This window comes from Tursiops truncatus, chromosome 10 (genome assembly GCF_011762595.2).
Source record: "Tursiops truncatus isolate mTurTru1 chromosome 10, mTurTru1.mat.Y, whole genome shotgun sequence".
Taxonomy (NCBI): Eukaryota; Metazoa; Chordata; class Mammalia; order Artiodactyla; family Delphinidae; genus Tursiops; species Tursiops truncatus.
In genome coordinates this window covers 10044649-10057528 of record NC_047043.1, presented here as the reverse complement: position 1 = coordinate 10057528, position 12880 = coordinate 10044649, and the positions used below count along the sequence as shown (strand labels likewise).

General features: G+C 49.3%; 1 protein-coding gene across 8 annotated transcripts in view; it reads right to left on the bottom strand.

Moving 5' to 3' along the window:
• LOC101331229 (phosphatase and actin regulator 1) overlaps positions 1 to 12880 on the bottom strand; it is a 303689-nt gene that overhangs the window by 8377 nt on the left and 282432 nt on the right. For all 8 annotated transcript variants that reach the window (XM_073810338.1, XM_073810336.1, XM_073810339.1 and 5 more), the window contains one exon: positions 4754 to 4809. In XM_073810338.1, coding sequence (XP_073666439.1) covers positions 4754 to 4809 — 56 coding nt within the window. The remainder of the gene's footprint in view (positions 1 to 4753; positions 4810 to 12880) is intronic.

The following is a 12880-nucleotide window of genomic DNA, read 5'->3' as shown; positions in this document are numbered from 1 at the left end:
CTCTCACTGTTGTGGCCTCTCCCGTTGCGGAGCACAGGCTCCGGACGCGCAGGCTCAGTGGCCATGGCTCACAGGCCCAGCCGCTCCACGGCATGTGGGATCTTCCCGGATCGGGGCATGAACCCGTGTCCCCTGCATCGGCAGGCGGACTCTCAATCACTGCGCCACCAGGGAAGCCCCAAGCAGCTCAGTTTGAAAAGGAGGAGAGAGTTCCCGTCCCCTACCCTGGCCACCCTTTCTGCTTGTGGGGACACTTTCCAAACTGCCTGTACTGTTTCAAATGGGTGGTGAGTGGGTTGACCTTATTTTGTTTTACGTCACACGGGGTTTCAAGTCTGCAGGCCGAAACGCTGGGCCAAGAGGAGGGGCTACGAGGCAAGGAGGTAGGTCCTGAAAGAGTGGGGTACTGTCTGCAGTGACACAGGCATCCGGGGCGAGGTAAGGCTCCCTTCTTTGGACAAGACCTGGGCCTCACGCAGCTCTGCCTCAAGCCTCAGAGCAACCGAAGGGGACTCGCTGTGATGTGGCCCTGGTGCCCGGTGCCCTGCGTGGATGGAACAGAAGCCGGGCCCCGCGGGGGCGCCTGCCACCTGCCACAGAAACAAAACGAGGCACGGCTGATGCCAAACGCAAGGCTGGAATTTCAAAATGCTCACCTTTCACAAGCCCTGATTCCATGAATTCTTTGAATCTTCCAAGAAGTCCACAGAGCACGTGTGAGGCCACAGTGTGGGATACAACGGCCTACATTTAGACTTCTAAGGAGCGTCTTAGGAGAGCAGACCCCAGAGCTTAAACCTTCTCAGCTCAACATGTGGGGTGACTTAGCATCAGGTGTGTAAAGCGCCGAAGGGAGCAGAGATTCGGAGGACAGAGAACGCGGGAGTATCTAAGTAACGCAGTGACCTTGGGTACCTCACTTTCCTCCCAGGCGTTGCGATGGAAGCACGGATCGCAGCATAATACTGTCTAACTTGAAGAAAAATCACGAACATCAGCCTGGCTCCCATGCCTCTGCTTCCTGTCTACTGAACTGAGGGTGGCACCAGAGAGAGACCACCACTGCCACTTGAATTTGCACAGGCTGCATCAAAAGGGCCCTTGTTCCCTCATTTTGAAGTCACCGTTGGAAATTATGGTTCCAGAACTCCATTAACTTGCCACGCAGTGCGCACTCACCCTTGAGTGGTCTCAGTACAGGACAGGGCTTTAAAACAGGGACCCCCTTGTGCCTAGAAGTGGGGTGCCCTCGCCCCTCCTGCCAGCCTGATGGCAGCAACCACAGCCTCAGCTAACTCACACCGCAGGTGGCAACACCTCCCGCCAGAAGGAACGGCGGTGGCTCAGAGCACAACTCACGTCCTTGAGCGACACCCCCGGGGGCACGGTTTGGCCAGTGTGACTGCCTGTGGTGACCAGGATCTTGGACCTTGGCAGCTCCAGAAATGGCCACATCCTGCCGTGGGCCAAAGTCCCCAGGGGTCCCCGCTGCCCCAAACCCCACGCGAGAGCTCCTTCCTTTGAATTGAAAGGTCCTCCTCCCCCAACCCCGCCCTAGGGTTCCTTTTAAAAATGAGAATTTCTCTTGGATAGAAACCTGTTCAACTAGTCAGCCATCACTATCTTAGTATGAACTAATGTATCACAGAGAAACTGGGAGGCAGACTGCCAGCCCCAGAAGAAGGGAAGCCCCTAAGAGCTGCATTTGCAGGTGGGAGGGAGGACGGAAGGAAAGGTCTAGAGTGGATGGTGAGCGGCCGGGGGGCAGCTCGAGGGCACTGGATTGAAATGTACAGACTTGTAGCCATATCAGGGCCAGAAGGGGCCCACGAGACCACCTAGGCTACTGCTCGTGGTCTGGAAATGAGGATAGGAAGGTCCAGGGGGGTTGAGCGGCTGGCCACACACTCCGTGGCTAACAGACAGACAAACAGTCCAGCTCCTTTTCTTGCTTGGCTACGCTGCCTCCGCCCATCCCATTTTGCTCAGGGCCAGCCCTCTCCTCCTCACTGGTTACTGGCCTCAGACTCCACTCGGAGCTGCCTCCTCCTACAGGCCCCCTCCCGAGCCGCGAAGGTCGACATCCTGCCCAGAGCACAGAGCCCTCATCGCCTACAGGTGTTCCTGAGGTCCCTCCGAGGGCTAGGGGCCCCAAGCTACCACCTATGGAATCTATACCTTTAGTTCAAAGCCATTTACAAACCCAGGGTCATGAATTCTCAGGCAGCAGGGACCAAGACAGCCCCACTGGGCAAGTGGGAAGGGAGACCAGGAAAAGCCCTCGAGGTCACGGCCTGCTGCCACCATCAGAGAGTGCACTGTGTGCTCAGATGTGCCCAGGGTCTCACTGGCTGCCCAGTGGAGCCAGTACTGCCCACAGGGCCGGGCAGCCTGGGATGGGAGTCAGACCCGGCTTGCAAAGCTCCACCGCCCAGCAAAGCCACCGCTCTGGGCCTCTCTCCTGCACACTTAGAGATGTGGTTCATCCCTTGACTTACAGCCCAGATGATAATTCTCAGAATACACTGTTTGAGGGTTGTCCTCTGATACCACGAAACATTTCTTGTTTAACAATCACACAAGATTTTAAAAAGAGAAAGAAAAAGCTATTTCGGAAAACAAAATTTCAGAACGCAGGATGAAAAAAAAAAAATACCTACAGGAAAAATAAGCTCCTTTCCGGAACGTTCTGAAACTGCGACATGATGACCCTGTTTGAATGTGGTCAAGTGATCCTTCAATTTGCAACTACTCAAATGGACAAACACGCAAGAGGCAACAACGAAAGGGAACTGTGGGAACAACTTGTAAGCCCCTGGCTCCCCTGAACCTGAGCCCCCAGGCTCACTGAACGCAAGTAACTGTCTCTAAGACCCGAGTGTCTTTCTGGAGGGTGAGAAAAACCTAACTCGAGGGGCCTGCCCGCCGCCTCCCATGGATCTGGGCAGACGAGGCGTGGAAGCTGGTGCCTTTGGGAAGCAGGTGAGCTGGGGATTCTCTGCCTTCTCTTTCCAAAACCTGTGCCCTCGCCAAGAGAAGTGCTGTCTTCTGAAACGTGAACAATTCCACAGACGTTTTTAGCCCCTTCACATTTAAGAGTTAGGCTGGGGACCGTGTGGCCCTGTAAGAAAGTTGCACAGAGATTCTTTCAGCAGGACCACAGATGCGTGTGAGGCACATCTGGGGGAGACGTTTAAAAGGAGAAGAAGAAAGCCCGTTCACCAGATTTCTGGCTTTAGGAACAAACGGACACCTTTTGATTTTTCTTTCTCTCTAAGGTAGACAATTTATAATGGATCAGCTATCAAGTTGGGGCAGAAAGGGAGACACGCCGGCCAAATGCTTCCCCAACCAGGAAAATCATCTGAAAGAATTCGAATTCTGTTTCACGGCAAAGTAAACTTAGAAACTTTTAAAGGCACCCCCTTCGTTAGGAACTTCCTAGAGATCTGGGAAATGGGGGAGGTGGCCTCAGGACTGAGGAAGGTCAAGGCTGAAAGGAACAGCCACTGCGAGGCGAGGGCGTGGCCGAAGCCGGAGCAGTGCGGCAGGATGACGGTGGAGGCACAGGGCACGCAGGTGGGTGCCCTGGGGCACGGGTGCTGTGGGTCACGACACCGGCCCCCCCATCACAGCCCTCGCCCGTGACATTCAACAGCAAACCATCTGGCGCGGACCCAGTCGCAAGGCCACAACGAGCAAGGCGAGAAAAGCAAAATCAGGAACACTTTCGTTTGGTCGAAGTGGAAATACCCAGCTACTCACGCAGGGGCCTCACGCGACCGGGGCGTGGGTGTGTGTGTGCGTGCGTGCGTGCGTGCGCGTGCATAGCACAGAAGTTCTGTAAAACTCTGCGTAGCATGTATTTCTCTTTTCTGGAGCAAATCAGAAAGGGATAGACGTGTGGGGAGAAAGGGTCTGAAATTAAACTAAAAGTATCTGTTGACCATCTAGAGGGCAGTGTCGGTGAGAGTGTAGCATGATGAAGCTGAGAGGTTTTAGTTTTCAGTTGCTGAATATCTCCCCCTAAATGGAGGCATACTGGTTGGTGCCCATGAGATGCTTGGTTTCTTTCAGCATTTTAAAAATAGGTATTTTAAGCACCACATGGACTTTCTGTATTTAGGCAAATATCTCTGTGTCCTGAACCAAAGAGGCTTTTTTTGTCCACAGACACAGTGACAGCGAGTTTTCTTGAATGACAGCCTGGGCAGCTATACCAGCGGCCAGTTGGAGGAGGCCTGAGAGGAGGCCAGGAAGGATTTCCCCTTGGAAATGCTCTCTTAGACTTTAGGTTTAATGCTCAGAGGAAGGGGGGATTTTATCCCCAGCAGCTGGCTGCAGTGGAAAGTCACACTTTCTGGTCTTCGTTTTCAAATGGCTACTTGCCCTATTTTAGCCATCAGTATCATATTTGCAGTTTTTCAGCCAATCTGGCTTTAAAGGTGACCCCAACTCTCACTTACTAGTAAGTTCTCTCACTCAAACCTTTCAGCTTCTCTGACTTGGCAGCCCGCTAAAGGGCAGGTTCTTGCAGACCCTGAGGTCCTCACGAACCAAGTGCATTCGAATTTGCCTGCTCTGTGGGGATGCTCTCTCAGATGTTCGAACACACAAGGGCGAAGCCTCCGCCACCAGGGAGGGTTTCGATCGTTTCCACACCAGCACACAGGAGAAACCCTGTGGCCTGCCATCAAACAATAACCAAAGCCACCACGAAACAGCAGCGCCTGCCACGGGCTCGGTCACTTACGTTTCAAAATGTTCCTCTGCTCCAACTCCTCTGCAGTTGGCCTCTGGCTCAGTCGCCTGCGGAAGAAATCCAGGAAAAGTTTTTGGACCATATCATAGCCTCCTTGGGTCGTTAATCTCCCCGGCCGTCGCAGATACATGGGGCAGGGTCAGCGGCTGGAGGCCCTGTTCCATCCTGTGCCCTGAAAGACTGGCGCTCACCACCAATGCCTCCTGAGTTCCTCGTTTTCAACCCCAGGAAAGGCACCGACGTGATGTCACGTGGAGCCGAACCCCCTCCCTCCATCGGCCCCTCCCCAGCCCTGCTCCTCTGGGCCTCCAGGCGCATGGACTCTTCTCACAGAAGTCCCTTTCTTTCGTGTGGCCTCCCAACTTCGGGAGGATGGCCTCTGCTTTTCTCGCCCCGGCCCCGAGGCTAGAGCTCGCCTCTTGCCATGTTTGTGCAGACTCAGAACACAAAGAGGCTCACGGCCCCATGGAGACGGGAGAGAGCACGTCTGTCTGCAGAGAACAATAGCTGCTCTTTTGGTCCCCACCCATCGCCACCAGAGCCTTATTAGACACAAGGTGGCAAATGAACAGGAACAGAAATGACACTTGGTGCCGGCACGTAATTTAGCCACAACAAGTGAAACATCACAGCCAGGATGTGAACTTGCTATTGTGCAACAGCAGGGGCCGGGGGCAGACAATGGGTGGCACCAGGTAGGGGCAGAAGTTGCCAGAGAATGGGAAGGACACTGAAGAGGAGACTACACATTCTTAGAGATGCTTTGACGGATCTGACTCCAAAGGCAAGGGAAACGAGCAAAAACAAGTGGGACTACATCATACTAAAAGGCTTCTGCACAGCCAAGGAGGTTATCATCAAAACAAAGAGGCAACCTACAGAGTGGAGAAGATGACTGCAAACCACATATCCGATAAGGGGTTAAAATACAAAGTATATAAAGTGCTAATACAACTCAACAATAACAAAAAGCAAACAACCCGATTAAGAAATGGGCAGAGGGTCTTCCCTGGTGGCGCAGTGGTTGGGAGTCCGCCTGCCGGTGCAGGGAACAGGGGTTCGTGCCCTGGTCCGGGAGGATCCCGCGTGCCGCGGAGCGGCTGGACCCGTGAGCCATGGCCGCTGGGCCTGCGCGTCCGGAGCCTGTGCTCCGCGATGGGAGAGGCCGCAGCGGTGAGAGGCCCGCGTACCACAAAAAAAAAAAAAAAAAGAAAGAAATGGGCAGAGGATCTAAGTGTCCATCGACAGATGAATGGATAAAGAAGATGTGGCACATACATACAATGGAATATTACTCAGCCATAAAAAGAAATGAAATTGAGTTATTTGTAGTGAGGTGGATGGACCTAGAGTCTGTCATACAGAGTGAAGTAAGTCAGAAAGAGAAAAACAAATACCGTATGCTAACACATATATATGGGATCTTAAAAAAAAAAAAAAGGTCATGAAGAACCTAGGGGCAGGACGGGAATAAAGACGCAGACATAGAGAATGGACTTGAGGACATGGGGAGGGGGAAGGGTAAGCTGGGACGAAGTGAGAGAGTGGCATGGACATATATACACTACCAAATGTAAAATAGCTAGCTAGCGGGAAGCAGCCGCATAGCACAGGGAGATCAGCTCCGTGCTTTGTGAGCACCTAGAGGGGTGGGATAGGGAGGGTGGAAGACGCAAGAGGGAGGAGATATGGGGGTATATGTATACATATAGCTGATTCACTTTGTTATAAAGCAGAAACTAACACACCATTGTAAAGCAATTACACTCCAATAAAGATGCTAAATAAATAAATAAACATAATATGTTGCTTTACAAGAAAAAAAAAAGGCTAAACAACAACAACAAAAAGAAACTGGCAGAGGATCTGAATAGACATTTTTCCAAAGAAGACACACAGATGGCCAACAGGCACATGAAAAGATGCTCAACATCACTAATTACCAGGGAAACGTAAATCAAAACCACAATGAGATATCACTTCACACGTCAGAATGGCTATCATCAAAGAGACCACACAAAACAAATGTTGGCAAGCATGTGGAGGAAAGGGAGCCCTCGTGCACTGTTGGTGGGAATGTAAACTGGTGCAGCCACTATGGAGAACAGTATGGAGGTTCCTCAAAAAATTAAGACTAGAATTACCATAGGACCCAGCTATTCCACTTCTGAGTATTTATCTGAAGAAGAGGAAAACCCTCATTTGCAAAGATATCTGCACCTCCATGTTCACTACACCATTATATACAATAGCTAAGATATGGAAGCAACCTAAGGGTCCACTGATAGATAAAGAAGATGTGGTACATACACACAATGGAATATTACTCAGCCATGAAAAAGAACGAAATCTTGCCATTTGCAACAACATGGATGGACCTTGAAGGTATTATTCTAAGTGAAATAAGTCACACATAGAAAGACAAATCCCACATGATTTCACTCCTATTAGAATCTAAAAAAACCCCCAAAGAAACGAACAAACACAATAAAACAGAAACAAACTCACAGAGATCAGATCAGTGGTTACCAGAGGGGAAGGGGACCTGGTGGGGGGTGAAATGGGTGAAGGGGGTCACTGTATGGTGACGGATGGTAACTAGACTGTGGTGGTGATCACATTGCAGTGTATACAGCTGTTGAATTATAATGCTGTAGACCTGAAACTTATATTTAAAAAAAAGAAAAAGAGAACCACATGCCCGGATAAAGTTCCAGGAATGATCACACAACGGGCCTCAGCATCACAGAGATGTTTGTATTTCTCTTGAAAATTATTTAACAATCCTGCAGTTAATTACTCAGCATTCTGCTTCCCCCATTGGGATGAGGTGTGTGTGAGACGAGAAAACTGTGGAAGGAGTTTGAGGCCCCTCTGAGTCCTCCAACGGGACTAAGGGGTAAAAAAGAGTGCCATCCTGGCAGCAGAGGCTACAGTCCCTCCCGAAACAGTGGCAACTGGCGTGTACTGTTGGCAAGATGTTTACACCATGGACTCTGGAGACCCAGAGTGAAGATAAGAAGTCCACGGAGTTGCCAAGTGTAACTATTTTAAACCCAGCGCTCACTGACAGCTGATTCTGTGATTCCCCAATATCATCACCACTTAGGCTGTAGACAGGGAATGGGCCTCAATGCCAGAGAAAGGAGTTTTGATCAGATACCTGTCTGCAAACCCCTTAGCACCCTGGAAACTGCTGGAAATGGTATTCCAAAGTGTTTTTAAGTCTGTAAGAACATTTTCACGTCTATTCTTCATTTTCTTCTCAAAACATCCCATGAAGGGATTACTTATCCACCCTGATAAGGGCCCTCTGGGTATCTGGAAATTCACAATGCTGGAGGTTCCAAATTTGGACTCAGCACTCTTCCTGTCCTTTCTAAAACAGCATTCTCAGACTGTAGGAAGAAACTTGAGATTACACAGCTGGGCAAGCTGGTGTCATAGGTCTGGAATGCAACTCCTGACTCCACTTAGAATAAGTTTCTTAGAGGCTCTGCCTCACCTTTCAATTTATTTTCCCTGAGAAAACTGGTTTCTCTGGTAGGGACGCACAGCCACCTTTCTGGGACCATTTAGTAAAACCCAGGTTTTTACATGAAGCTTGGGTTTCGGGGCCGTATGTTTTGAAGAAGCCCTCCAGACTCAAGGTGGAGTTTGCATCTCAGAAGGTGGGGGGGAGTGTTTTGGAATCTTATGCCCTGAAGTGTCTGCAGAAGGTTCCCTCACTGGCTTGTGCTAAGCGGCCCGTGGCTCCCACGACCAGAGGCGTTGCCTGCTTCTATTCTGGCCTTTTTCTGTTTTTGTTCTTCTTATGTGACATGTTTGAAGGGGACAAAACAATGCGTAACTGAAATCTAACCAGAGAAAATGCTACTATTAACTAGGCAGCCTTATCATTAAACACACATGATTTCACATGAGTCCTTCTATTTACGTTTCACTTCCCTCGAAAGGGTCTGAGGACATCCAGGCTAATCACAGATATAAAATGTAGCTAAGCCCTCCCGAAAGGCATGTATTATAACTAGTTGTTTTGACTTTGAAAATGAGATTCGGTAGGAAAATGATATTGTGGCTTAATGACAAAGTGCTAAACAGCTCAGGAGTTAGGGGACCTGGGTTCCACTCCTGGCTCTGCCCTGAACCCACCTGGACAAGGTATTGGACCCGCTCAGCCCTATGTTCTTTTCTCTGCAAATAACAAGAGTAATTGAATAAGCTAATGCTGATTTAATGCCTAAGAAGTACAGGCGTGGTTCTAAGAACTGCATGCATATTAATTCATTTAATCTTCAGGTCAGCCCCTTGAGGTAGTACTATCAGCAACTCCATTGCACAAAGGGGAAAAGGGAGGCACAGGAAGTTGCATACCTTGCCCCGGGTCACAGAACTAGCACAGGCAGAGCCAAGACTTAAACCCAGGCACCCGGGCTCTACAGTCTCAACACTCTTAACCAGTGTACTAGTTCCCTATTGCTGCTGTAACAACGTACCACAGATATAGTGATTTAAAACAACACAAATTTATTATGTTACAGTTCTGGAGGTCGGAAGTTTGGAATGCGTGTCTGTGGGCTAAAACCAAGGAGTCAACAGAGCTGCACCCCTTCTGGAGGAAGGGAAGAATCTATTCACTTGCCTTCTTCAGCTTCCGGAAGTGCCCTGCCTTCCCTGTGCCTCTTCCAAGCCCACAGTGTCGTATTTTCCAATCTCAGACTGACTGCAAGCGTTCTTGTGGAACACTGGACCCACCCAGATAATCCAGGATAATCTGTTCAACTCAAGATTCTTAACCACAGCCTCAAAGTCCCTTTTGCTATGAAAGGTTATAGGCTCCTAGGCTTGGGGATTAGGACACGGATGTCTTTGTGAGGGGGAGATATTCTGTCTACCACAACCGTAATACCCTACGCATCAGAAATTGCAAACTGATGTCCAGTGGGGTGCATTTGACTCTGCAAGTTCTTCTCCTTGCTCAGAGGTAACAGTTTTTGCCCCCCTGAATGCCTTTAGAGAGGGTATGTTTGTTCTAGTTAGCCCGGTCCCCAACCCTCGCTCAGATAATACCTGTCCTGCTTTCTTCCTTTCCAATCATTCCTGGCCCTGAGTTTGAGACCCCTGGATAAGATCATCAAGTCGTAAGAATCCCGACTTCTGTTTTCCTTCTTTCATCCACCCATCTACCCAACGCTGACTAAGAACCTCACTGAGGACTGAGCACTGATAGCTCTTAGGAGCTCAAAGCCTAGAGGGGCGCGTTAGTGATGAAAGTTCGCAGGTTAAAACTGGAGCTATACTTTTCAGGAGCTGGACTGCAATAGAATGCCCTCGAAACGGCCGGCAACTTGGACGTGATTTAGACCCTCATGGCAGTTTAGAAGACGCTACAGACTCTCTCAGTGTCTCAGCTTGGCTAGCAAGAGGGTCAGCCAAAACCAGATCAGCAGATGTGTGCGAGGCGGGCTGGGCGCCAGGCAAAATTGTGAAGGGGATCATGTTTTTGTCAGGGTTCTGTCTCCTGGACCCTTCCCCTCTCAGGTTCTTGGAATTACATCATCACTCTTTCTATGTCATTCCTGTCAAGACCGGTTCTTAAAACAGATGCTATATACTTAGCCACATTCAAATGTAAATTCATTCATTCGTTTCACAAATTATTTATTGAGTGCCGGCTCTGTGCTGGGCATCGGGGGTCCAGTGATGAGCAGAAACAGATCAAGGTCCTGCCCTTCTGGAACTTACAGACTGGAAGGGGCTGGGAGAGGCAGTCATCAATCACATAGTGACAGGGGGATAAATTAGGAGTTTGGGATTAACATATGCACAGTACTATACATAAAACAGATAACCAACAAGGACCTACTGTATAGCACAGGGAACTATACGCAACATCTTGTAATAACCTATAATGGAAAAGAATCTAAAAAAAGAATATATATGTGTATAACGGAATCACTTTGCTGTGTACCTGAAACTAACACAATATTGTAATTCAACTATATTTCTTTTTTTAATTTAATTTTTTAGTTTATATTGGAGTACAGTTGATTTACAATGTTGTGTTAGTTTCAATGTTAGTTAGTACAGAAAAGTGGTTCAGTTATACATATACATATATCTATTCTTTCTCAGATTCTTTTCCCATATAGGTTATTACAGAATATTGAGTAGAGTTCCCTGTACTATACGGTAGGTCCTTGTTGATTATCTATTTCAACTATATTTCAATAAAAATTTTTAAAAACTACCAAAAAACTTAAAAAAAAATTCACATGGTCATAGAAAGAAGTATAAAACTCTAGTAAGAGGTTCCATGGTGAGGCATCTGGGGCAGTGATACTGGGACCTGACAAAATTAGGAGGTCAGGAAAGGCTTCCCAGAGGAAGTGATACTGTGTCTGGGCGCAGATCTGGAGGATGGAGGAAGCCAGGTTCCTGGAATGGACAAAGCAAGGGGAAGAAGGATGGTGGGAAACAAGCCAGGAGCCAGGCCATGTGCCCATGGAGGCTATGTTAAGGAATCTGATCTCCCAAGGAGCAATGTGAAGTCACTGAAGAGTTTACATTTAAGGATAGGAGAGGGGAGGAACAAATGAACATTTCAGGTTTACAATAGATCACATTGTCTGTTGTACAGAGAATGGATTGGGAGACGCGAAAGGCAGTTTAAATAGGAGCCTCGGAGGCTACTGCACACCTGGTAGAGGATGACGGACACCTGGGCTAGGCTATGATGCTCGATGTGCAAGTTCTTAGGGAGTCCAGCTGACAGACCATGGAGACAGCGTCTACGGACAGAGGGGGAAGGAGGAGGTATATTGGATCCATAACTTACGCAGCTGGACAGATGGTTATATGCTACTCACCCAGAAGGCGGGAAACACTGGCAGGGAACTGGGGCATTTTGGGGGAGGACAAGGGAAGGGTGGAAGGGAACCATGAGTCTGAGTTTAGATCTGTTGAGTCAGAGCGATTGTGCGATGTCAAAGTGGACGCATCCAGTAGGCAGCTGGATATACAGAGCTCGGTGGAGAGGAGATGGCTAGGCCAGTGACAGAAACCTGGGGCTAGTTTGCAATTAGATAATATTTGAAGTCAGGGGTAAGGAGAGAGCATAGAAGGAGAAGAGGAGAGGGCTTAGGATGGAGCCTTACAAAATTCCAATATTTAATTCTCAGACTAAGGAAGACACACCTGCCAGGGAGTTAGAGGAGGGGCAGGGCACGGAGACAGGATGAAAATTAGAACATGGCATCCTGGAGGCAGAGGAAGACGCGCGCGGCCAGTGAAGTGGGCAGATGAGGTCTGGAAAGACTGCCCACTGGTTTGGCACCGGGGAGGTTCTTAGCGAGCTCACCTAGAACTCTTTCAGGGGGTGGTGGGGACAGAAGCCAGGCTGCAGTGGGTTGAGAACAGAGGTGAGAAAATGGACACAACAAGTAGGAAGGCCTCCTCCGTGAAGCCTGGTTTTGAAGGGACCAGAGAGTTGGAGGTGAAGGAGGCTCAGGTGAGGTTTATAGTTTTTTAATGGGAAGAGACTGACATGTCTAACAGAAAGAACCCAGATTAAGTGCTGGTGGTGACGGTGAGAAGCTAAATATATAAGGAGGGCGGAGGCTCCACGGACAGTGCAGGAGTCCTGAGAAGGCAGGAGGGGTTGGGGTTTTAGGGGCAGAGAAGACCTTATCTTTCAACTGGAGGAGGGACAGCCCTTCACCGTGACAGGAGGCTGCAGGAGAAAGTGCGCCGTATGGAGGTTTGTCTGTTTGGTATCGGAAGAAAAAAGGGTGCTCCCAACTGATGGCTGTACTTATTCTTTCAAGTTGGACTGTAATAAAGATGACTTACATTAGTTTAAAATATTACCTTTCCTTGAGGGGTCTGTCTTTGAACAGAGCCAAGTTCACGAAGCAAACGGATCAAGCTCTAGCTTCAGTCACCAGAATTTTAGGGGCGCGCCCGGGGCAGCCTGCCATCTTCACCAGGTGAAGCAGCCATCTGCTTGGTTCCTTTTGTTTTTTTGTTTTTGCGGTACGCGGGCCTCGCACTGTTGTGGCCTCTCCCGTTGCGGAGCACAGGCTCCGGACGCGCAGGCTCAGCGGCCATGGCCCACGG